The sequence below is a fragment of the Pteropus vampyrus genome, unplaced genomic scaffold (genome assembly GCF_000151845.1).
Source record: "Pteropus vampyrus isolate Shadow unplaced genomic scaffold, Pvam_2.0 Scaffold200, whole genome shotgun sequence".
Taxonomy (NCBI): domain Eukaryota; kingdom Metazoa; phylum Chordata; class Mammalia; order Chiroptera; family Pteropodidae; genus Pteropus; species Pteropus vampyrus.
This window is the reverse complement of record NW_011888981.1, coordinates 2,726,400-2,753,221: the sequence shown is the minus strand read 5'-3', so window position 1 is coordinate 2,753,221 and position 26,822 is coordinate 2,726,400. Positions and strand designations below refer to the sequence as shown.

Below are 26,822 nucleotides of genomic sequence, written 5' to 3'. Positions count from 1 at the left end.
CATGTAAGGAAATTAACTCTTAGAAACATACTGCACCAGCAACTAATAGTGCCAATTTGCCTAATAGTCTATCCTAGAAATCAAGTTGAGATTCGAGAATTTGGGCTCTATTTTAGCTGGTTATTTGAAATTTGATCTGTTCCACTGGTGGCTGAGTTCAAATATTTGGATATGCAGCAATAACAGCGGCTAAGTCAGGGTCTGATTGAAATCAGGTCCTGTTCTTTCTTCCTTCAAGACAAAATCTAGACAAGAAAACCTAACAATTTGGTGGTGGCTGGTGAATGGTTCCTTTCATCTTCATTCACAAATAACAAGCCCTTATGAGAAGTCAGTGCTGAGTCAAACTGACATATCCCAGGCAGCTGTGGACAGGGTTCAAGTTGGAAGCCTGCAGTATCTTTTCAACCTGTGTTGCTTTGCATATCCCCACAGGATGTGCCATTTTTGTCCTTCTTGATCATTTTGAATGAGATTCCTCACTGATCCTGGAGACAAAATCGTAGCTAATTGTATGCTTTGCTAGATGTTGGCAGTGATGTAATGATGTCTCTAGTAGAACTCAATTTACCTGTGTAAAAGTGTTGATGGCGGGCAGGTAGGACAGTAGGTAGGAGCTCTTGCTGAAACCTGACTTCAAATGTCTGCCTTCTCCAACCTCTAAATCAGCGATTCTCAGTCCTGATTATGCAACAGAATGTCCTATGGATTGCTTGAAATATACAGATGCCCAGCACACAGCCCAGGCTTTCTAAATCAGAATTTCTGTGTGTGCTTTGGATATGTGTGGTTTGAAAACAAACGACACAGGAGATTGTTATACATGTATAGCTCTGATAAAGATTCTGTGGTCTAAGCCTGTGCTCATCACCCTTTATTATCCATTGGAATCACTGTGAACCTTAATAAAATGCAGATTCTCATTCAGTAGGTCTGGGGGGAGGGCCTGAGACTCTGCATTTTTAATGTTCTCAGGGGTTGGGATGCTGCTCGGCCCATAGATCACCCTCGAGTAGCAAAGGTCTTAAGGTATTATTAATTCATAATAAATAATGGTTTGAGAAAGATATCATAAATTAATTATACTGATTTATCAAGTTTCCATATGATTCTGATACTGTATTAGGAAGTAACAGAAATGCCAGAAGAGAATCAACCATGTAATCAAAAGAAGATACCCTGTTTTAATTCTTCCACCTCAATTCCTATCCTTTCTTTCTTTACTTTTCCCCTTTTTTATTATTAAATGTTATTGGGGGTGACATTGATCAACAAAATTTTCCTATCCCTCTGAAGCCGAGGTTCCCTCACCCTGCCAGGCAGCCTCTTGGGCAGAGTCCCACCCAAGGTACCATCCTTGCCACCTGAAATGCTGGAGTATAGATGGCCTTCCTTCTTTACTATTTTGACTTGCCATAGTCTGTCTCCTGCCTTCAGAAATTTCCAAGGGACAGTCAGAAAGCCTCTTTGCTCACCATGTCCCCTGAATTCCATGGGATATGTTTCAAGTTCTCCAAGGATTTTTCACCTTTTCTGCTTCAGTGCAACAAGCTGGTTTCTGCAGTGTAGCCAGCATCCTAGGAAGCGAGATGACTGTCACTGTCTTTTGTCCTCAGCTTTGGGATGTAGCCCAAATCGCTTCACAAAAGTTTCGTTCTAGAGTCTGTACAACTGTATGCAAGGGTGACACTCCTGGCCTATTAGTAATTGGACATAGATTTCTTATTCCAGGGGTAGTGGAAGGAGAGATGCATTTGCACAGATCCATCCTATTCTTGTTAAGTTGTACTTGTGATTAATATTAAGCATTTTCAAAGTATTCGAGAATATAGTCTTTAAGAGAATATACAGTTGAATGATACTGAGTTGCCTAAACCCGTTATACAACCATCCTGATTTTCTGATAATTGTAATCTCTATCCTGAACGTCCCTACCTATAGTGCCTAGGTTTAAACTTATGAACGTGGCACTTGAGAACACTTTCAGCACAGAAAAGGAGTTGAATTAAGGGGGAGTAGGAGTGAACATACATTTATTAGTTGAGAGAGCAAAGCTGAAACTGCCCTTCTCTGTGCCATCCAAAGCCCTTTGTATTTCCGTTACCCTGCTCTGGACTCTTCCTCTTTCCGGTGTGGTCTGCTGACACGTGGGTTCTGTGTCTTGGCGCCTGTCTCTGATTCCCGCTTATTTCACATTTCACCTACATGTAGCAGGCATAGCCTTTGCTGGGTGCTCAGTTCCCTCTTCTACTTTGCAATATCTGGTTCACACCCATAATGCAGATGGGAAGGAGAAAAGCTGAATTCATCTAATGATTCTCAGCCAAGGGAAGTTTGACCCCCCCCATGAGAGACATTTGGCAGTTTCAGGAGACATTTTTGGTTGTTTAAACTGGGGGGCTACTTGTGGCATGTACTGGATGAAGACCAGGAATGCAACTAAAAATCCTACAGTGCACAGGACAGCCCGCAACAAAGAATTATTTGGCCCCAAACATCAACAGTGCCAAAGTGGAGAAACCCTGCTGTAAGCATTGCCATTTTTTTTCTGTTGGACAACATCTTGGACCCTCTCTCTGATATTTTGAATAGATCCTTGGAGAACCCTCCCTCTTAAATTTCAAGATGGTTCTCTAGGTAAAACCTTCAGCGTTTTGTCACAGGTGCACCCCTTTCTTGATGGTACTGAGGCTCAAATGGATAGCTAGCTCTTTCAGCTTTTATATGTGTGTTATCTAATAAACTGGACCCTGACTGCTGGAAGCTTGATTCACATTTGAAAACATGATCTTGCTGGATTTCAGAGGGTGCAGGACTGAGATGGTTTGGGATGTCTCAGGATGTCTCAACAAGTGAGCATGATTGGCCTTTATTGTAGGGATTTTTTAGAAATTGAAATCAGAAATATTGAATGGAAAAATGCCTAGCCCAGGAGGCATTTTTTGCACATCTCAGGTGTGATCGTATAATAGAAACCTCTTTTCAACACTAACCATGACTACTGGGGACACTCATGTGCAAAGAGCCTGTGCTGTGGCAGTAGAAAAAGGAGAAAAAGCTGAGTGTCTTTATTTGGACAATAGCATCATCATATGTTCAAATAAACATAGCACCTCGGGTAGGGACAGGTTTGTTATTTCTAAGCCAGATATCTTTATGCCTTTTGAAGAGTTATTTTGCCAAGTTTGAAAGAAAAAACACTAAGCATTCAAAGTCTGACATATTTAATTTGTTGAAAAAAGGAAAGCTTCTTTGTGGGTAGAACACTCTAGGTTAGCTGGACAATAATGACGTGTGTAATGTTTTCAAGCATTTGCTTTTGGATTTAGAAAGAGCCCTAGAGAGCAAGTAAAAGCCATTGCCTTATCTTGCATATAACCTCTTCATAGCAGTTTTCTGCCTTATGTTTTGGTCATCTTGTCCAGGAAGCTTGGGATTTTCACAGTTGTTTCTTATGTGCTTTTTCACTTGAATGAAATTCCTGTTCTTAATTTCATCAATATAAGGGCGATACATTTTATTGCCTATCTTTATGAGACCCCCCCAAGCCTGTAATTCATATGGCTGATTTTTTTTTTCATATTATATCTTTTCCCTGGTTGTGGTAAAATATAACAATTGCCATTTAAACCATTTTTCAGTGTATACTTTAGTGGCATGACAGCTGTCATCATTGTCTATTTCCAGAGCTCTTCTTGGCCCCAAACGAACCCCCTTCCCCATTAAACAATAACTCCCCATTCCTTTCTCCCCTCAGCCCCTGATGTCCTCTGTTCTACTTTCTGTCTCTGTGAATTTGCCTTTTCTGTGTACTTCACACCAGTGAAATCATACAGTATTTGTCTTTTTTTATGTCTAGCCCTTTTCACTTAGAATAATGTTTTCAAGAGTCATCCATATTATAGCATGTGTCAGAATTTTTCTCCTTTTTCAGACTGAATAATATTTCATTATATGTATATGCTTCCTGTTTTTTATTCTTCTGTTGATAGACACTTAGGTTGTTTCCATCTACTGTAAATAATGCTGCAGTGAACATTGGGGTCCCTGCTTCCCTTTTCTTTGGGTCCATACTTAAAAGTAGAATTACTGGTAATTCTGTTTAACTCTTTGAGGAATTGCCAAACTGTTTTCCACAGTGGTTACACCATTTTCTGTTGTCAACTGCAGTGTATTAGGGTTCTAATTTCTCTGCATCTTCTCCCATACCAGTTACTTTCCTTTTTTTTTTTTTTTTTCTTTAATAATAGCCATTCTGATGGGTACGAAGTGGTCTCTCATTGTGGTTTTGATTTGCGTTTCCTGATTACTAATGGTGTTGAACCTCTTTTCATTGAGCTTACTGCTCATTTCTAAACCTTCTTTGGAAAAATATTTATTGTATGCAGTCCTTTGCTCAATTTTTAATTGGTTTGTTATGGTGGATTTTTTTTTTTTTTTTATACTGAGATTTCTACTTTCTAAGGTCAGTACTTACAGCATTATCTATAGCTGATATTGATTGTGAACCGTTTGGAGACCTCAATTCTAATCCTGGTCCTGCCACTTGGGCAAGACCCATTTCTAAGTCTTTTTTTTTTTTTTTCCAATCTGTAAAAGGAAGAGTTTAGGGAGTAGATGTTCAAGATCCCTTGCAGCCCTGAAATGCTATTATCCTGTCTGAAATAAAGCCTGTCTTCTGAGGACAATGCTAGAGCGTAAATGGGGATTAGGCTATTTTTAGTATGCTTTTCTCTGAAAATATTTATTGTGATTTCCAAGTGTGTACAGTGTGTTCCCTTTTGTACTTTTTTTTTTTTTTTGGCTCCACTTTCCTCTTTAAATCAAAGGACGATTTTACATAAATACAGTGATGTATTGTGTGGTGACGTGTCGTCGGCCTGACAAGTTCGATCATAAAGCTAGAGGCCTGAAATATTTGACAAGCTTACAAATGACTATTTTTCTTGCTTAGTTTTTTTAAACTGAAGTGCTCAGAAGAGTTTGGCCAGAAACAGAACGACTCCGTGGTGGCCTGAAGGAAGCACAGCTTGTATGGAGTGGGATGAAAGGGTAGAATTGGATCGGCCAGTCAGGTTGTAGAGGGCTATTTATTATTATTATTTTTAAAAAACTGAAATGAGTTCCTGCAGGCCTTAAAATGTGCTGAGGCACTTCTACAAACTGTAACAAATAAGTGATTTAGGATTAAAAATCTAACCTGTAGGGATTTAAATCACTCTATGGGGAAGATAAAGTCAAACCTAATCCTAAATTTAAGGATCAGAGTTTTTATAGTAACCAAAGAGGTAGTTTTTCCATCTGACACATGTGTGAGTTCCCCAGATTATCTTAATTTACTTGGATTAACAGCTCCTTGAATTTTTAATTCTTGTAGAAAGACCAGATGCCTGAGCATTCTTTAGTCAGAACATGGTGTTTAGTAGTGCTCGTGCTGGAAATTCAGCCTGCTGTGTGTCCCCGTAGGCATCAGTGGGCTCTTTCTCCCTTTAGGAGATTGCATGGAGAGAGAAGTTGGGGTATTTATTCCTCCAAGCTCCCTCCTTCAGCTCCCACGGGGAACTTTATGTTCAGAGCAGCATCCATATGCTGATATTATTGTTAGTCATTGCTAATTGCTTGATCACCATACATCATATGCTTGATTGCATCAAAATGAAATCCATTAAACTACAACTCTAAACGTATTTTAACACATATTGTAAGATACGAGATTGACATATTTAATTTCTTGTGTACATTAAACTTACAAAATATCATAAACCAGTAGCATTGCCTAGTGCTTCAATATTTTTATGTCAGCCGCAGCTTTAAGTTGTGATACAAAGAAATTATCTTCTGTTCATAGTTTTAATAAATTTTAGGAGAATTCGAAGAACTTTGATTCAATTTAATTTACTCTTTGGGGTTTTTATGAAAAATTGAAACATTTCATAGTTTTATGAATGATTGGATTTGCAGTTTAGTCCATTGTCGACTAAAGAGTAGATTTTATTTGGACTCAAGGCGTGCATGGAAAGCACACGTAATTTATCCCTTTCTGAAGTACTTGGCCTTTGAAATTTAATATATAATTTAACCATAGAATTATAGATGCTGAAAAATTTATAAGTCAAACATCAAAGGTGTTTGGATTCCAGAGACTTGTTATTGTCCGGGATTGTTTAAGAAGTTGTTAGTGCAACTAGAATTAAAATGTGGCTAATACGTGTATGGGAATGAAGAGCTATGAAGACAGTAGGCAATGAAGGACAGAAAATGCCATCTCAGAGGTGGCTTATTTGCTGTCGTTGGTGTTTTTCTGAAAAGTTGAAAGCTAGTGATTGTACGATGGTACCAAATAACCCAGTGTGCAAGAGAAGTCCTTGTGTCATGGAAATCTGTGGAATTGTTTTGTGAAATGAATAGGGAGACCCTTAGAGCTGAGAGTATCTTGGAGAACATCTAGTTCACCCTTTTCATTCTATACATCAGAAAATCGAGGGCCAGAGAAGGAAGGTGACTACAGGGTCACAGCTAGTGGCAAAGCTCTGGTTCAGACCCAGAGTTGTGACTCCCATTGCATTGCCAAGTGAGACTTTTAGGTTTAAGATGTTTATATCTGGAGATTTCTTAAAGCAATCTTCTGTTGGATGATGCCACTGCATGGTGATTTCTAATGCAGTTCGCACATGTGAGTATCAGAGAGGAGTTCTGCTCCAGCCATTTCTCACCAAGCCATTCCCACCCAAATAGAGTGAGGATGAGAGTCACGGGGTAACTGGCAGAAGCTTGGGTGACCATACTCAAAAAAGAACATGTGCGGAGAACAGAGTATCATGCAGTTATTATGTAAACCTTTGCCCAACAAAAGAATATATAGCTTGTGCTGTGTAAACTTCAGAAAGAGATTGATGTGTAGAATACCAAACCCAGATATCCAGGAATTAAGAATTCTAGATGCAAGTAGTCATGCAGAAGAAATATCCCCGGGCGTTGGCAGACAGGCCTGCCTGTCCCTGCCACTGAGGCTGCTTTCTACTCATAGCACCTTCTGCGGGGCATGTTAAAGAGTAGATGCCACAGTCTGTGCCATTTTCTGGAATTAACTCAGAGGAGAAATTGAGAGGGGGCATCTCAGATGAGCCCAAGCCCGAGAGACTCACTTTTCCCTGACTAATTCCTGGAAGGGGGGCCAGTCCTCAGTAACTTTTTTCTTAGCTCATTGAGAGGAAGTCCAGTAAAAAGGTATCTGTGATTCTTTGACTTTGTGGTTATCAGAGTAGTCACCTTCTAGCCAGAAAATAGAAGATTTCTTTTTAATGATTCACATGTATTACCCCAAACACTTTGGTTTCCTGGAATTTAAGATATAAACTCAAGTCCCTTGGTAATAAGTTTTAAGCACCAGAAATCAGTGAATCTTCCCCTCTTGTCTTCTCTCCCTTCTCTATCCCTCCCCTTCCCTGTAACCTTGATCCTTCAAATGGATTGTTGTGCATCTAAATGCCGAGTAACTGGAGACAAAAACATTGTTGTTCAAAATGGCAGAAACACAGAGTGTACTTTTTTTCCCGACAAAACTGATGACACATTCTAGTCTAGCACATCATATAATGAGGCAGGAAACACTTTTCTTTGGAGAGCTCAGTTAAGGTGAGATGAAAATGTCTGTTGTGCTCCTTTGTCTCATGGCCAGACAGAATGTGATGAGATGGGAATGTAGGGGGCTTAGGGTCTGCTTAATCTCAGCCTTGAATGTGTCTGTGTGAGTGAGGGAACAAAGCTGCAGCCTGGTGAGCTATGGCTATAGTTATAACAGCTGCACTTAGCTTGGCTCCCTATACTTGGCCTTGACTGAGCCCTGCTAGTCTTCACAGAAAGGAGCAGCCTGCTGCCGCTGTGGTCCTGAAGCTCAAGGGCTTCCCATCCCAAATAATGAAAAATATGGGTCCCACCAGGCTGCAGCTAAATGAATAATAATGGTCCCTCCGAACCTTGAATGCTTGCTATAAAGTCAAGGCTCAGCCGGTTCAGCTGCCACTTAACCAAGCTGTTGAGTTTGAGTTATCAAAAAGCCAACCCCGCCGGCACTTCCTACTTAGCACCTATTAAAAATAACATCACTGGTTTTATTGCCAGAGAAAGAATTTCTGTTCTTCATCTCTTCTGTTTCTTAATCTCTGTGCCTGATTATTCAACTCTTGAAATAATACTTTTAAGTGATAGAAAGGAGTTCCAGAGGTTGTGCTTCAATTCAGAGGCTCCTACTGAAGCTACTTACTGACTTTGCCTCTGGGATCTATGGGTGGGTGTAATTCGGGCTTCTTTAGCTTCTTGTCTGATAATTCAATAGGTTATTATAGAAGAAAAATTTGAAGAGGAAAACTATAGGGAAGGATGTGGTCCAGAACTGGAAGGAAAGGAAAACTAATGTATCGAGTACCTTCTGTGTGCCCAGCATACTTTTTGGCGTTTTCATACTTTTTCTTTTCGTCCTGAGAATAATAGGTATATATTCCCATTTACTGATTAGAAAACTGAGGCCTAGCAAGTTTAAGTGCTCAGTCCAGAGAAATGTAATATTCAATTCAGCTGTAAAAATAACTATTATGGACAGTTTCCATTTCTATAGCCACACAGAGAAAATTTATTAGGGTCTTGAAGAGACTTGCCCCTTTTAATTGTCGGTAGATGAATAGCAAAACTTGAATTTAATGGAATCCAAGTGCTTGGGAATTATTTTGAGCAGGTCATTCATGTGGTTAAGGCAGTGCTGCTTCCAAGGGAATATTTTGATTGATTGTGTCAGCGTCTTTGGGTGGCCTTCCCAAGAGCTTGAATGACTGTGTAAGCTTGGTTTCCTCTAACTAGCTTCTAAGCTTTTACAGATGAAGCACCACATCTTTGTTTTGTTCCTCTAATAATGATTGGTATAATAAACTGAAAAGTATGGGAATCCAGTACAGTGGGTTGAACTACTCTAGAAACAGGCTTTTTCAACTCTATTGAGAAGACCTGTTGTCAACAAAAGAATGCTGGTAACTAGTTGTTGGGCCCTTGTGGTTAGTAGCAACTACAATTTCTGCTTCCTTATTTTTGATCATTAAAGTACTTAGGGATGGGAAGTAGATTTTATCTACCAACTCCACTTGTGGCTGACCCGTGAAGTGTGTTGAGAAGAACTGAGAGTCTGCGATAGATAAATGATTTTTGTTAAAGATAGAGGAGGAGAGAACATAGCAACAGCCATACAACTGCTGCTTACGTGGGTGTTTGCAGCAGTCACAACAATGGTGACTGGGCCTCTTGACCTCTTCAAAACCTATTGAGACAATGGGCACACTTTGGAGGTAGCTTGGTAGACTTTGAATAATGACCTGCCATTTATTAATGATATGCTTTAGGAAGAATACTAACCGTCTCAGAATCTCAGTAATCTTGCATATATTTTGGTATAAAACAACATCATTTGCAGAGTTGTTATAAGGAGTAAATGGGATAATGAAGATAGTGCCCTATAAAATAATAGAAGTCCAACAATCGTACCTTTCCCTTAAATAGAAGCCAAATAGCCATTTTCTTATTGACACTTTATTGTCCTTGCCTTCTGTGAACAGATAAGAATATTTTCATATGGATGAGTAGATAATTAAGTAGGCATTAAGGCATTTTAAGATACAAAAGCTATTGTTATCCTTTCCATCACTTTTGTGTACTAAATGTAAATGGTTAATATATTTTAATTTATTAACAAAGTGAGTAGAAACCTTTAAATAGGTTTACATTGGGTATAAAGAACTTGCATCTTAACAAAAAGAATAAAATACCTAAGAATAAATTTAACAAAACAAGTTAAGGACCTATATAATGAAAACTACTAGACTCTATTAAAAGAAATCAAAGAAGATACAAAGAAATGGAGAGATATTCTGTGTTCTTGGATAGGAAGAATCAACATAGTTAAAATGGCCATATTACCTAAAGCATTATACACATTTAATGCAATCCCCATCAAAATCCTGTCAGCATTTTTTAAAGAAATAGAACAAAAAATCATCAGATTTGTATGGAAGCACAAAAGACCCCAAATTGCCAAAGCTACACTGAGAAAAAATTATACTACAAAGTGACAAATTATACTACAAAGTGACAGTAATCAAAATGGCATGGTATTGGCAGCAAAACAGACACATGGACCAGTGGAACAGAATCGAGAGTCCAGAAGTAAACCCGTATTTATGTGGGCAAATAATTTTCGACAAAAAAGCAAAAAACATACAGTGAAGAAAGGAAACCCTCTTCAATAAATAGTGCTGGGAAAATTGGAAAGCCCCCTGCAAAAGAATGAAACTAGATGTTGTCTATCACCACACACCAAAATTAACTCAAAATGGATCAAGGACCTGAATATAAGACCTGAAACAATAAATTGCATAGAAGAAAACATGGGAACTAAACTCAAGGACCTTGGACTTAAAGAGGATTTTATGAATTTGACCTCAATGGCAAGAGAAGTAAAAGCAAAAATAAATGATTGGGACTACATCAAACTAAAAAGCTTCTGCTCAGAAAAAGAAATCATCAACAAGGTAAAGAGATAGCCATCCGAATGGGAAAATATATTTGCAAGCAATGCCTCCAATAAGGGCCTAATATCCAAAATATACAAAAAACTCATACGACTCATAACAACAAAAAAAACAAACGATCCAATCAAAAAATGAGCAGAGGACCTCAACAGACACTTCTCCCTAGAGGACATACAAATGGCCAACAAATATATGAAAAGATGCTGAACATTGCTAGCTATTAGGGAAATGCAAATGAAAACCACAATGAGATACCATCTCACACCTGTTAGAATAGCTATAATCAACAGAACAAGTAATAACAAATGTTGGAGAGGATGCAGAGAAAAAGGAACTCTCATATACTACTGGTAGGACTGCAAATTGGTACAGCCACTATGGAAAACAGTATGGAGGTTCCTCCAAAAACTAAGAATTGATCTACCATATGATCCAGCAATCCCTCTACTGGGTATTTACCCCAAAGACTTGAAAACCCATATCCAAAAAGATATTTGCATGCCAGTGTTCATAGCAGCACTATTCACAGTGGCCAGGACGTGGAAGCAACTGAAGTGTCCTACGATAGATGATTGGCTAAAGAAGCTGCGGTACATATATACAATGGAATATTACTCAGCCATAAGAAGAGATGAAATACTGCCATTTGTGACAACATGGATGGACCTCAAGATAATCATGCTAAGTGAAATAGGCCAGACAAAAAGTTGAAAACCACATGATACCACTTATACATGAAATATAAACTTAAAAGCAAAAAATGAACAGGATAGAGACTCATGAAGATGGACAATGGACTAGTGGTTACCAGAAGGTAAGGGGTAGGGAAAGAGGGAAGAGGTAGATGGGGTAAAGAGGGTCAAATATAGGGGGTTTGAGGGAGGGCAGAGTGGGTAAAGGGGATCAAATATATGGTACCTGAAGGAACCTGGACTTTGGGTGGTAAGCACACAATAGAATATATAGATGTCAAATTATAATATACACCCAAAAATTATATAATTGTATTAACCAATGTTACCCCAATAAACTTAAAAAAAAAAAAAGAACTTACATCTTAGACTAAACATTCATGATAGCTTTTACTGATCAATCTTAGAAGTTTTAAATAATTTGGTGAGTTACTAAATAATCTCTTCTCTATTTCTAGACAGGTCTGTATCCCCCGTGGCTTTTGAATTTTTTTTTTTTTGGATGGGACTCGGGGGACCTGGTAAAGTGAACATGCTCACTCGCATTCCTTGCTAGCGTCACAGGAGCCTGGGAAACACATGTTGAGGAAGTTATCTGGTAGTCATCATTTTTAGAATAGACTGTCAGCCATAGATAATTTCTGTATTTTATCAGGCTCAAAAGAGCAAATTTGGAGGGAGACAGTAATATTGTTCTTATCTACTTTTTGTGGCTGAAGTGTTGAATTGAAGGTACCAGAATAAAGCGTGAAGATGATCAATCCTGAATGTTTATTTAATAGGTTTGTATTTATTCATATGTGTGTCTAAATAGTCATATAAAATAAATGAACATATAAAGATAGTGGTCAAACAATGTCTTAAAAATCAAAGTGAGTTCTTAAGTATTTTTCTTGTTTGCTTTAGGAATTATGATTGGATGTTATATTTCTAATAATTACTTGGAAAATTCTCAGGCTCTTTTTCCCTTTTTTCATGAGGTATTGGGCTGTGAAAACCAGAATTTTCCATTTTAATTGTAAGAGCTCTGTACACTTCTATGCCGATGATGAAAGTGGAAATTTTGTTCTTGTCCTGAAATCAAAGTTAAGCTTTCCTAATCTAGAGCATATCGATTACACATATAGTTTCCTCTACTTGGCTGTTGATTAGCTTGCTAGCAGCTGGAAGATCTAGTCATAAATAACTCATGAAGATTATGAATAAGGTATGTTTTTCTACATGTATAGCCTTTCTCCAATGAAAATAGAAGCTTCATATAAGCAGAGCAATATAACTGAGCAATTAGTTGAACTTTGTAGGAATGGTTCAAACCTATCAATATAGACTAAGACTATTGTCATTGGACCCATGGCTAACAGAAGTGGCACAAATACATACTAGAAGCAAAAGCAAAGGACTTCAGTAAGACCGAGAGAGTGTTCCTCTTAGACCTAAGAAATAAGAAGCTTTTTTTTCATTAGTTTCAAGTATACAGTGCATTGGTTAGACATTTATATAGTTTATAAATCAATCCCCCTAATTGTTCCTTCTCTCCTCTGATTTTCTCCCTAGCCAGTATATTAATGCTAACTAACTGCATTCCCTATGCCGTGCTCCCCATCCCCGGGACCATCTATCAACTACTAATTTGTACTTTTTTAACCCTTCACCCCATTTGCCCAGCCCCCCATCTCCCTTTCCCTTCTGTCCGTCTCCAAATTGTCCTCTATATTTGTGAGTCTGTTTTTGATTAGTTTGTTCATTTTGATCCTTAGATTCCGCATATAAGTGAAATCATATGGTATTTATATTTCTCTGTCTGACTTATTTCATTCAGCATAATAACCTCTAGGTCCATTCATGTCGTTGAAAATGGTAGAATTTCATTTTTTTTTGATGGCTGAGTAATAGTCCAAGAAATAGGAGAGACTTTAAATCATTACTTACCATTGGAAGTATTCCAGTATGTTAAAAATTAAGGAACGAATACAAAATATGGTTTTAAAAATATTCTGGACGTAATCATATTATATAATAAGACAAGTTGAGGGTGTGACTGAGGTAGTAGAACTGTTAAATCTTTCCAGGAATTCTGCTCCCCACAAAGTGGTAAAGCTTTGGAATCAGTCTGATAGATCCTGGAATGCTAGCTGAAAATTATCTCTTCACTTTAGGCATCGTTACTCTACTTATTGTGGTGTCATTTGGAATAAAAAGAAATGCAAAAAGCTGTACTAGGAAAGATATTCTTACCTAGCCCATATAAACCCAGAGAGAGCTTAACTGGGCCTTCTGGTCTTTTGTTGGAAGGCTGGAGAGTTGGCTCCACTGAAGTTCATTGAAATCATTGATGTTTATTGGACACCTGCTTAGAGTTTCTAGATTTAAAGAAGCAGGAGCACCCAGTGCTGCAGGGAGCAATCAGAGGAGGCCTCAGTGAAGAAGAGGACATGGAGTGGTCGTGGGGCCCACAACCAAAGAAGGAAGAGTGGGAAGAGGAATTCTTCCAGACTCTAGCTGAGCGCATTGGTGATACATTCTAGGAATCCCAGGTAGATCAGTTTTGTGACCTAAAATGCCCAAAGCAGAACATGATGGAGATCAGACTGGCAGCACTTGGTACTTAGTGGACTATCACCGTGAGTGGAGCCTTTAACTCTCGCCACAAACTTCATGAGGCGGTTGTTTCAGCAGCCCCCTGCATTTATCACCAGATTACAATGAGAAGATTTTTTGTTTTTTCTTTTAGGTGATCGAGAGCCATAGGAAAAATCATGTAGGGAAATGAGCTTATTGAGTGAGTATACATGTCAAAGTACATTTTGGACATAGTATGGAGAGAATATATTGGAGAGAGGCAAGAAGGGAGGTAGAGAGGCTTTCAAGAAGGCTTTGCCGTAGTCTCTGCAAGAGAGAACAGTCTGAACTTGGATGAAGACCTGGGGGAATGGAGAGGAAGAAGTAAACCAGAAAGATACTGAAGAGAGAGACTCAGCAGAACTTGGTCACAGCTGATGTACAGATTATGGGACTGAAAAAACTAGACTATGACGTTTATGGCTCAAAAGCAGTATTCTTTAAAATTTAACATAGAAACATAAAAGTTTAGCACTGAGAAGGGAATGTATGTAACAGCTAGATCTATTTTACCAATTAGAAAACCAAGTTTCAGAGAGCTGAACTGAATTGCTGAAGGTCATTAAGCTTTGCGATGCTGACCTAAGACTGGAACTCAGATCCCTCTGCTCCCAGTATAGGGATCTCTGACATACTAGCCTTTAGACTTGTACAGGTACAAATCTCTTTAGTAAAGGTGATTTTGTTTCATCCAGGAAGTATTTACCACCACTGCCACCACCACTAGCAGCTGGGTCTTTACTATTCCTCCTCCACCTCCTCCTCCTCGCTGGGTCTTTGCTGCTGCTGCTGCTGCTGCTGCTGCTACTACTACTAGCAGCTGGATCTCTTTCCAGATAAAAATAATGGACTAGAAAAGGAGAATCATGTGGTAAAGTGCTTAAATCCTATGGTAAAGTTTTAGCTTAAATATACCAGTTCCATGAAGAGAATTAGTAGAATCGTAGAAGGGAACTTGTGACCATTTTTTTGCTCCAAATGGCTTATGAACCTATGTATTTGAAAGCTGCTAGGTTTCAAGCTCTGATGATATTGAACCTATTAGTAAGTAAAAGGTGTAAATGCTTCCTTCTTTCCCCATTAGCTTTTTCAAGTTACCAGTTCAGTTGTGGAAATATCCTCTCCCAGAAAAGCATGACTCTAAAGGTAGATAAACACACCTTTAAAAGTAATGTACGGGCTTCTCATTTGGATCAGATATATTGTAAATTATAAAACTTCATTTTGAAAAGAATAACAGAGAAATAATTGTAATTTGTGACAATATTTCATTTGCTATCAGTAACAATCACTGTATGGTACATTTTAATTCTGAATTAAAACATCCTCATATAGTTTTCTTAACTGCAGTGCCTGACTGGCCATAAAAGGAAAGGAGAAAGAGAAACAGGAGGAATGTTAGGGAAAAGTTTCTGAAATTTTTCTTTGTATACCAAAGTAGCATCTCTGATGATATTGGGTTTACTTAGGAAAGTTGCCAGAAGGATTTGAAAATTCATCTAGTCCCGATTAATGATAGTAGTTTTAATTTACTGTTCTTCCATGTCTCTGATTCTTATCAAATCTAGATCTCCAATTATTTTATAGTGGTAACTGAGTGTTACATATACACTAGGATGTTTCAAAAGTCAGTTGAGTCCAAGTCTGAGCTACATCTCAAGAGAGTTAATTAGAAACATATCCATGGGCCAATACTGGGGATTAAAAGGAATTATCCTCAGGAAGTCAGTTTTGATACATATTGTCTTGATTTAATGGAATGTTCCAGATTCGGGAAGTACATATGGAGCCTTGAGGAATGTATAGGCATATTTTAATAACTTGAGCTTGACATATCAAGTTATTTAAGTTAAATGGAAGGAGACATCTTGGCTCATCTCATCAGTAATGAATCACATGGCTTTGAATAGCTTTAGCATTTGACTCTTGAAAGTTCTGTGCGGTTTTAAACAGTCTGCAGTAGAAGTTGTCTAAAACTACCTCCATATAACTTTCCAAATTAACCAACTCTCTCCACTCCTTTTTTAAAATACACTGACCGATGCTGATGGCCTGCTGAGCATTCCTAGTCGATAGATCACCCCACACATGATACCTTCCATGTCTCAGTTGAATGGCTACAAAGGGTCAATTCTTTTGTTTCAGACCAGAAATCACATCATTTAATTAAATATTATGTGAACTGATCAAAAATGAGTACAAAAAGAGTTTTATGAAAATTAAGTTGAATGACTTGGAAAGACAATAAAAGCAAATGACTAATATAAGACTGTCAACTTAGGGTCAGATAAGATAACATTAAGAAATCGGAAAGCAAACTATAAAAATACAGAATTTTGCATTCAGCTGGCTTTACAATAAAAATATGTTTTAATAAAAGCTCCATTTGCTCTTTTATTGATTCAAAAACCATTTATTTGGTACCTACCATGTGATAGCATTTTGCTAAGCTCTTGAGATGGGCCACTGAAAGAGGCAAGGTCTCAAAGACAAGGTTTCTTTCCTGCAGGAGTTCATGACTTTTTGGAGAAGTCAGACCTGCACCCAGACAATTATAGTTCAGTGCTATCTGTGCCGGGTGTGCATAGGCATTCATTGCTCTGAGGACTTGGCAGGGAGTAGGAGCTATCAGCTCTTCTCTGCCATCATCAAGAAAGGCCGTGGTGTTGAGATAAAGCTGAAGCAGAAGCTTGGATTGTGGTGATGAGTTGGGAGGAAGAGAGGATAGATCCTGTATAGAACCACACGTGTGTGTGTGAGGAAGCATGGAAGGCTCAGAACAGATCAGGGTTGGGTATGCTGGACCTAAAGAGAACATGGCCGCAGCAGTGGGAAACCAGGCTGGATAAACAGCAAGAACTAGATGAGGAGCAGCCCCCCTGGCGTGGCTGGATTTAGGTGTCTTCTACTGGTAGTAGAATCTCTGAAATAGATAAGCAGGAAATTGATTATGTTCAGCTTTTAGCTCAAATGAGTTTGTATCTCAGAAGGAATGATCCGGTAGAAACGACTTGGAATCTTCTTTACTACCATTTGAGTTTATGATAAAATCCATAAATCATCTAGTTCTGTTAGATATTCTCATCCTTCTCTGTGCATAGATGCCGGAGTAAAAGATTGGATACATGTAAGATATCAGAGTTAAAAACACTTTTAAAAATCTAACAGGTCGTAAACTTGAAATATGTGATGCAGTCTTACAATTTTTATTAGTATTTGTAAAAAGCCATTCTTTTACTTCAAACTTCAGTTCCTTCAAATAAGGTCGTCCAATAATTCTAAAAGGCAAAGGAGTGAAAAATTGGTTCTTACTAACTGAAGGAGAAACTGATATCCAGTCATGATAACAATTGTCAATATTCAGCCTCGAAACTGGTTTTTCCTAGGTACTTCTGTGCTACATGGAGGTTTTAAGGCCACAACCTGCCTGGGCTCTGTTGTCCTGCCTAGGGGTTTTTTCCAGTTCAGATATCCAGAAAGATCTGAGGCTGAGCTTCTCAAATGTCTGTCCCTTCCAGTAGCTACACAGGATATTTCATATCCTTTAGAATGAATACTTTCCTAATCGTGGTGATTTTGACTCCTTGCGCTGCATCCCAGTGTCACCTCTATGCTTGTCGGCACTGCTTACTACCCAGAAAGAGAGCTCTGAAAGGGATCCCTGCCCCGTAAAAGAAACAAAAGACCGGAACAGAGAAAGAAGCCTTGCTTGTGGTGGTGTAGTTAGGTGGGAGCCACGGGAAGGTAATGATCTGTGGAAGATGGGAATAAAAGGAAGCTGTAGACGGGCCATGAAGATTTTTGTTTAGAATAGTGGTTTCCAAACATTGCCTACGCAGAATTTATTGCTTTTGGCATCTGACTGAATTTTACAGACCCCGTTTCATTTTATTACCCAGTGTGTTTCTTCTTTCACGACTCATAGGGAATGTTTCTCTGCTTTTGTGTTCGTCCTCTTTTTAATCCTGCATTCTTCCCCTATTCCTCCATCCTCAACTCCATCCTAAACGGCCAAATTTTTTTCCCACCACATTATGTCATGCCCCCTTTGAAACCTTCTATTCAAAATAACTGCTTATCTTTACAAACTGGAAAAGGAAGTTTTATTCAATAACTATTTTAAGATATTTAGGTTGTAATTTGAAGCAAAATTAGTTATAATCCATATCTATACAGTAGGTTAAAGATTGGAATGAGTTAAATCATTAAGCCAGCAAGCTAGTGTGAAATCAGTTGCCTTCACTGTGCTGTGAAATATGCTGGATTCAAAGATGAAAACAACATGGCCTCTTTCCTACTATTTTCAAAATCTAGTAGGAGAAAGAAGAATAAAAAATAATTATAGTACAAGGCAGATTGATAAATGACACAGAAATTATGTAGATGCCTCCCAAATTTGCACATGGCTCTAGGATTCTTCTTATTCAGCATCCTTCTTTCTTTGAAGGAATTCTTCTTTTTTGGAGACTGTATTTGGACCAGATTTGAAAGGGCTATAGGAATTTGGACTGGCTGTGATGTCAGAAGGTTTAGTGCAGTTTTGTGTTCTCAGATATGTATGTCGAGGTTTTGACTTTGCAGATATTTTAAAATGCTAAATTGAGCTTCATTTCAAGTCCTTTTCTGAGGATCAGGAAAAAACAAATAACAAGCAGTTATTAATGAATTTAGTGGGATTACGAACTTGGTCTCCAGAGACACCACAACAGAGTTTGCAAATTATAGTGGCAAAATAAAAGCGAAAAGGTTTTTAAGCTTATTTTAATATAATAGATGTAGCTTAAGTGTTATTACTTGGTACCAGGCTTAAGTGATGTATTACTTGGTTTTTGAGAAAGCATTTTGCAGTGGTATTAAAGAAAATGCCAGATGACAACAACTAAAATGATATTATGTCCATGCAGATTGTCGCAGTATTACCACTGTGAAAGGTCAGGTCTCCAAGGATGAAGCATGTCATCGTTTTTATGAAGCCTGTTTCCTTGTCCTTTAGTGTGCAGCATTATCGTTTTACCAACTTGATATGTTCATATGGTTCCCCCAAATGAAGTCAGCTTTTCATAAATCCATGAGCATTTGATTAACTAATTTGTCAGTAAGTATGAAATTTACATTTGAATCACCATCTGATTATACATTCAAAATAAAAACAAAGCACACCACTTAACAAATTAACCCCTGTCCCTTCTACACAAATTGCAAGTAGCTGGATATACATTTTCCCTTGTTTCAAAATTTAAATCTTGCCAATCACATTAGATGAAATGAGGAAATCTGAATTTCACTATATTTATAACTTGGTTAGACTTTTGAGAACCAGAATTTCAGGGATGGAAAAGAACCTGTGGATTGTACCACTAGGCTACCTCATTTTGCAGTCGGGGACACCGTAATCCGTGAAGTGAAATGATTGGCCCCGGTTTTCAAAGATTGTTGCTAAAGGATGCCCCAAGGTGTCTTGGATTCTTCTGTTTATTCTGCAGCCTGCAAGTGCTGCTGTGTTTTTCCTAAGGGTAAAAGAGCCATGGTGTTTGGGAATTTCCAAGAGATGGCACCACTGACAGCTTCTGTGGATGAAGCGTATGAGTGGAATTTTGTGATATGGTCGATATGCGGAGTTTCTTAGGTTATGGAAAGTATAAAACTAGATCAAATTCGATAGCCCACAGCTATGGTGAGGTACGTGATAATGGAAAGGAAAGCCATAAACAAAACTGAGATGATGAATGGCCTCATCCCAGATTGGAAGCCCTGGTATGCAAATGTGTGGCAGGGCTCATACCTCCCAGATTATAAATAGAACGTGGTATTGAAGTATTTGTTCACGTGCGCCAGCATTAAAAACTAGCGATAGTCTCGGAATTTTTGTTTGTATTAAGATTGATATTTTGCATTTGTTGAAATCTGCATTAACTTTCACTTGAGCCCAATATACTTTAGTATTTGATAGGTGGGGAGGGGATGATAATTTCTTAACGCAGGTAAAACAAAGCTTCTCTGGTATGGAGAGTATGGTAGGTGCATTTTTAACTCTTATCAGAGCATTTTCCCTTTGCCTCAAGATTTCTTCGGATTCTATTTTTTTCCCTTTGCAAATATTATTGAGAACACTAATCGCTTCTCTCACACATTTTTTTAAAAAACCTCTTACCAATAGAACGATTATATAATAATAAATTTCAAATTAAACCTTCTGGAATTTGACTTGAATCTGGCTAAATAGTTACTCAAAAATGTAAAAAGAGGTCCAAGAACACAAAACAAATTTACAGTGTGCATTTCATATGTAGACAATAGAGAATTCTACTTATCCTTACTTATTCTTGTTCTTTTTCCCTGGTTCTGACTCCTGTGATTTGTATCTGTCCTGGTCCTAAGTTTTAAGTATTTATATATTTTTTTCTGTTTTACTGTATCTATTTTTATACACTGCCCCATATGCTTGTGGAATGGAACAAGAATCTGGCACTTGTCTGTCTGCCCAACCCAATTTTTCTCTTTCTCCTTGTCTCTTACGCTCCTGCTACATCAGCCTTCTTTCAGTTTCTGGCCTCTCTAAACTATGACTTAACTTCAAGATCTCAACTCCTGTTATTTCTTCTTTTGCAAACACTCTTTTGCCAACTTTTCATGTCACTGGGTTCTTCCCTTTTTGGGTTTAGCTTAAATGTCACCTCCTTGGACAGGTTGTTCTGGACCACTGTAACTCAGATGCCTTCTGGATGGAGTCTGTGAGTCAGTATAAGTTGGCAGACAATCAAGAAAGGGGCGAAGGCTATTTTAGAGCACAATTGTAAATCTCGACATTCCATCAAAAAAAAAAAAAAGACCCACCAAACCTAGATTATAATAAATGCCTACTAATCTCTTTGTATCACGCATAGAATAGGCTCTTCTGTTCCTCTGTTCTAGCTTCAGAAGAACCTCCATCTTTGCTTTCAGCTCCAGATCTTTTGTTGGTTGGTTAGTTGGGTGGTTGGTGATGCATACTGAATTAAAAGGCAGGCATACAGTTTGTTTATTTTTTTTAAAGAGTAGGGTAGGTTCTTGAAGTGAGCAATGGTGTGCAGCATTTCATTATTATCTAACATATTTGTTATCCAAAAGCTTTAAAGAGCTATGTCATTAACCCACAGTCTGACTGACTAGATTTTAAGGGTACCTTTTAAATGAGGGCAGTGTAGGTATGTTTAGGGGAAGAAATAAAGAAATAACTTTTACTCTCTAAAAATATTATTGCTTTTTTTTTTTTCACACTCCAAGAGATATCAGCAAAAATGGTGGAAGCCTTTAAGGGAACGTTGTTCTAATCAAAGACAAGTGGGAAAGTTTAAGTAGCTCTTCAAATCAAAATCATATGTGTGTCCTGTGAAATGACAGATGTAGGTTTTCCCTCGGATGGAGGTTTGTTTTCCCTGTTCTGCCTTAGCCACAATAACTTGAAACGGTCTGTCTGCTGGCACAGAAAGCAAGAGGGTGGGTGGAGGGGCCAGGATGTTGCTGCAGGAAAATCGGGTATGTTCTTAGAGCACTTTTTAGGGATAAGCAGTGGAAGTATTTTTTTAGTTAGCTGAGATAACAGGAAAGAAAGAGAGTATAGCTTTTTATAGAACAAATCTTTGGAAAATGGAGCTTGCCCATATTCGTATACAAGTCACTAATATGTATCCATTTAAACTAAGTTCCAATTTGTGGCATAGAATGTGACTGTGAATCTGTCAGCCCAATTTCTGAAGTACTGCAGGTTGTTTTATAGACCAAAGTGAATAGCGGAATGCACTGAAACTTTTGACATATTTAAAACCTCCAACGTGTTGTTCTAGCCTGGATCCTTTTGCTCATTTTGGCTTTTTACAGTAGTACTGTGAGATACTACGAGTGATTGTCATGAAATTATACTTTCTGGAATAACAGGTCAAAGGACCATATTTGCAGTAGGTCCCAGGTGACCATATGATGCAATCTAGTGAATTATGGTGATGGCCAGCTAAATGTCAAGCTGATCAAGTTATGGAATTTCTCAGCCAGCATTCTGTGTGACACCTTCTAGTTATATGTTCTAAAATATATGTGCCATAGCTAGACTTACAACCAACATACCACAAGCTTCTCAAGCCAGCCTTAAAGATAACTTATCCTTTTTCCTCTTTATGTGTTGAGAAGGTTTTATAGAACATTGGCAGCACAGACTATATATCACTAGGCAATGTTTTGAGAGTGGTATGAACTTTTGAAACAGAAAGAAACCATTCATAGTTAAGTCCTTAAGTTCATAGGTTGATTTTAAATTTGCTTTCTTTGATATAAAAGACTATTGAGCTATAAAAAGATCACCTGCCACAAGGGACTCAATGTGTATTTATTGAGCTCAGGCACAGAACTTTATATTGCAATTTAGAATTTAGAAAATGCTGCAACAGGAGAATCGATATTTTATTTCTCATTCTTAGATGGTTATAAAGAGTGGCCTTTTATTGGTGGGAATAAGTCAAGCAGAAACTATTTCCTTTATGACCAGAGAAACACCGGATTGTTGGAGTTCTGTTCTGGGCTTAGGCTGTATCCACTCAGACTAGTGCAGTCCTTGAAACATTTGTGTGGAAGCTATCTCAGGGGTTTAAAGGTAGATTTCAACAAAACTAAATTCATGTGGGATTTCAAAATCTGCTATTGATACTAGAAATATCTAGTAAAAGTGAATTGGTTAATGTTCATAAAAAACGATGGTTATATATGTGAAGTGATTTTAGTATAGATTTTGGTATAGATTATAGGTAGTCAGCTTTGCATGATAGTACAGGACCATAAAAATGGTCCTGCTGAAACTGTGAAAATTTATCTTAATGGAAAAATTACCAGTTCTGTGCCCTTGAAAAAACTTTTTTTATCAAAACATTAAAACTCTTTTACTGTAAGTTATAAATGTATAGAAAAATGACAAAAATAGTAAAGCTAGTACTTATTTAGCACCTGTAATTTAAAATGTTAGAAACACTGAGAATTAAAGTGTTTTATTTCTTTTAGGAGTGGTTACCAAGAGTAGTTTGAACATGTTTCTTCTCCTTGTATGACATGATATAGAGTATTTTTTTTGCCTCAGTCCATTGTCATATTCCTTTTCAGGTTTGGACCAGCTTCCAACACCTCACCCTGTATGCTTTCAAAATTGTGAGATATCCAGGAATCCCTTTAACGTGGCTTCCTTTGGCACATCTTCATCCTCTTCATCACAACCACTCCCCAGTTTCACTTCCAGTGTTACCACCTGTCTTTTTTTTTTTTACTGCACTTTTTTTCTTATTGACTCTTTTAATTATCCACTTCTGTAAAATGTTATGTGAGTTTACCACTGAGATGAGGAGGCAGCACAACCACATGCTCCCCTGTATGTGCATCAACCGGACAGCAGATGTGCAGGGATCAATCACCAACAGACTTTGAACAAAGCGATAAGCTTGGTTACTGATCATGGTATACATCTGTTATTTTATATAGTATTTATGGACCAAAGAGCTAGCAGTGAAGTTGGTACTTTATACAATTACTCATAGTTAATGTACTGTGGCAATTGAAGTTCGAACCATATTGTTGGGGGACTGGCATTATTTAACTAAACTGCAGTAACTGAAATTCATGCATATTGGAACCATGCAAAGTGAGCGGTGCCTGTATTACAGTTATAAATTATTTATAGTACATTTAAATCTTGGCCTGGCTCCTCTTGCCCTTGCCCATTACTCATCGACTCTATCCAGGGTAGCCAAGCTGTGATTTAGAAATTCAGTTCAGAATTGAAGTGAGAGTTGTGAAGTCTTTGACTCAACCTTGGAGGCAGCTTTGACTCATCTTCTCTTACCCAGCCCCTCAGAGTAGGTCAGGTACTGGAGAAAGCTCTTTCAGACTCCGTCCAGCTTCAGCTGCCACACGGACAGTTTCAGCTTCAACAGCCACAGGGACAGAAGCTGGACACCATTTCTAGGTGGTCACCTTGGTCATTTTTTCTGACTCTCTCCTTCCTCCTCCACTGTCTTCCCTCTTCCTTGGCCTGCTGTTTATGTTCTGTGTCTCATCTTCATTCGTACTGATTTTCCTTCTATCGTTATATTACTTCATGTTTCTGTTCTTGTTGCCATCATCCTGATCCATGTGTTTTTCAACTTGTGTTTCCATTATTTTAATGACTGACTTCTCCACCTGGTCACTCTGCATCCCAGCTAGTCCCACAGGCCATCACAAGCGTAATCTCCCTGGAACACTCTTTTAGCCTTGTTTAATTCTTTCCTTGGAGCCTCCAAAATAACTTAATAATTAGAAAATAAAATCCAAACTTTTTATTGGGCCTTTGTCTATTTTCTCACTCAAGCCCACATCTTCTAGTTGATCACCTGATCCCTCCCCTCAAGATCCCAGGATTTACTTTCCTATTATCTTCCAAATATGCCCTTCTCCCCTTCTTTTGAAACATACTCCTCTTACGATGCAGCCCTTTCTGTTTTTCTGACTCTTGCCCAATTTCAAAGTCTTATCCCAAATGGTCTCTCCTGCCAAGCTTATTTTGACTTACCAGAAATGACTTTTCTCTGAAGTTCCACAGGATTTAATTTTATATTTTCTAATTGTCACTGATCTGTTTTCAGTTATCATGTGTTATCTAATCTCTCCCATTATTTCTTAACATTAAGAGTGGGGACGGACTCTTCTATGGTACTTAGGGTGGTATTTGACTTAGTGGTAGGCATAAATTTTTCATCCAGTATTGTTTTGAGCTGCAGCATTTCTTCTGGTTACATGCTAGGGGTATCGTATAACAAGAGAAGGGCCCTGCCCTCACGGAGCTCTGGTTGAGTGAAGCATACAGAAAAGCAGGCAGACAGTTGTAATGCGGTAAGCCAAGTGGCATGATGAGCAGTGAATGAGAGTCCATGGAAGCATGGAGAGGCACCAAGTGTAGATGAGGAACAATTGAGGATGTTTCTAGAAGAAGCGAGGTTTAAGCCGAGTCTAAAAGAGAAGTAGGAGTTAGGCGATGGGGGGCAAATGGAATGAGTGTTCCAGGCCAAGGACGCAGCGTGGACAGAGCTCAAGAGGAATGAGAGAGCCTTGTACACCGAGGAGCTGGATGAAGCTTAGTGTAGCTGGATTGCAGGGAAAGTGGTGAGATTCATAAGTGAAGAGGTTTGAGAGGGAACAGGGGCCCTGTGATGGGAAAGAAGGGCACATATTTGATGAAAACTTAGAAGGGAGGACTTTCAGGACTGGATGTTTGAATGGGCGAGGTGCTAGAGCTGTACTCAGGTTTCTGTTAAGCAACACTTGGAGAATGAAGACATCAGAGAGAAGATGGGTTTGAGATGCCTGTGGAATAGCTGTGTGGAGATACACAGAAGTAGACAGTTTGGACCGCCGCAGAAAGCCTTGGTTAGGAAATAGAAAATTGTGTGACTTCATTATATGACAGGACGAAGTCATTATAGGAGGAGTGTGTAGAGTTAGTAAAGAAGAGGATTTTAATATCAAATCTTAAAGCACATCAGTATTTAAAGGACAAATAAAGAGTGGAGTCTGCAAAGAATATTAAGATGGAAAGAAAAGAGCAAAATAGATGAGTGAGATGTTGCGGAAACCAAGGGAAGACTGAAATCCACTCACAGGATTTAGCGACTTGGACTGAGCCACCGTTAGTAACCTTAGTTAAGTGAAGTTTCCGTAGAAGGGGTTTGCGGAGAGAAAACGCCACCTGGGCCCAAGCTGGATTGTAGTACGTGGAGAAGTGAACGATCCTTTTGGAAAATTTGGTCGTAGGGAAGGGGATTTAAAGAGAGTAGAACCTGGAAGGAAATGGCATTGAAGGGCTTTTAGTTTTTAAGTTTAGTTTTTAAGGCTGATAGGAAGAATTCATTCGTGATAAAGAGGCTGACCATTAGCTGAATTTAGTCAGAGTTTAAAACTCCTCTTAAAATTCTTTACCCAACGCACTCTTTTATCTTTTGGTATTCTAAATAAATTCCAAACTACTAATCACTCTGCATCTTCTGGATTTCACTGTGGTCTTGCTGTGTCAGTGAGATTGCAAATACTTTTAAAGCAGAATTCAAACTATTCTACTCTCTTATTCTGGGTAGCACTTAGTTCAGTGTCTGAGAGAGAAAATTTACAGCATTCTCATTTGTTTATTCTTTGAGGACATATTTAATGTGTTCCAGACATTATTGTAGGTGCTGAGTATGTAAAGGTCTCTAAGGCAGACATATCCCCTTTTTCCAAGGAGTTTATAATCTAGGAAGACAGCTACATAAACTAGTAAGTAAATAGTAAAACAAAGCAATTACAGAAGGCAAGAGATATTTAAAAGGATACTAATAAACAATTCTGAGTGACTACTTTATATATTATTTTTCAATGAAATCTTTTCCTTGTTGGGGGAGAACAACCAGGTAAGGTGGAAAGAAAAAGAGCAGCATAGTAAATGATAGAGACCTTTTTTTGGTCAAAGTAGTTACTCTTTTATTTACTACTTCTCAAGAGAGTGGGAATATGACAGCTGTAATGGGCTGTGTTTGGGGAGTTTTGTTGGTTGACTGTTACTTAGTATTTGAGGAACTTAACCAATTCTCCACAACTTTGTCTTTTCCCTTTCAGTAATTTGCCATCTTCCATGTATGAATGGTGGCCAGTGCAGTTCAAGGGACAAATGCCAGTGCCCTCCGAATTTCACAGGGAAACTTTGTCAGATCCCAGTCCATGGTGCCAGCGTGCCTAAACTCTATCAACATCCCCAGCAGTCAGGCAAGGCGCTGGGAACGCATGTCGTCCACTCTACACATACCTTGCCTCTGACCATGACTAGTCAGCAAGGAGTCAAAGGTAAGGTTATGATTTTGATTTTGCCTGTTCGTCAGAACCCTGTGAACCTGGCAGACGCATACAGAAGCCAAATATC

At 38.4% G+C, this 26,822-nt stretch overlaps 1 protein-coding gene across 17 annotated transcripts in view; it reads left to right on the top strand.

The window, feature by feature from the left end:
• The window catches only part of LTBP1 (latent transforming growth factor beta binding protein 1), a 359,100-nt gene that overhangs the window by 158,075 nt on the left and 174,203 nt on the right, over window positions 1-26,822 (top strand). For all 17 annotated transcript variants that reach the window (XM_023537808.1, XM_023537810.1, XM_023537807.1 and 14 more), the window contains one exon: window positions 26,522-26,746. In XM_023537808.1, coding sequence (XP_023393576.1) covers window positions 26,522-26,746 — 225 coding nt within the window. The remainder of the gene's footprint in view (window positions 1-26,521; window positions 26,747-26,822) is intronic.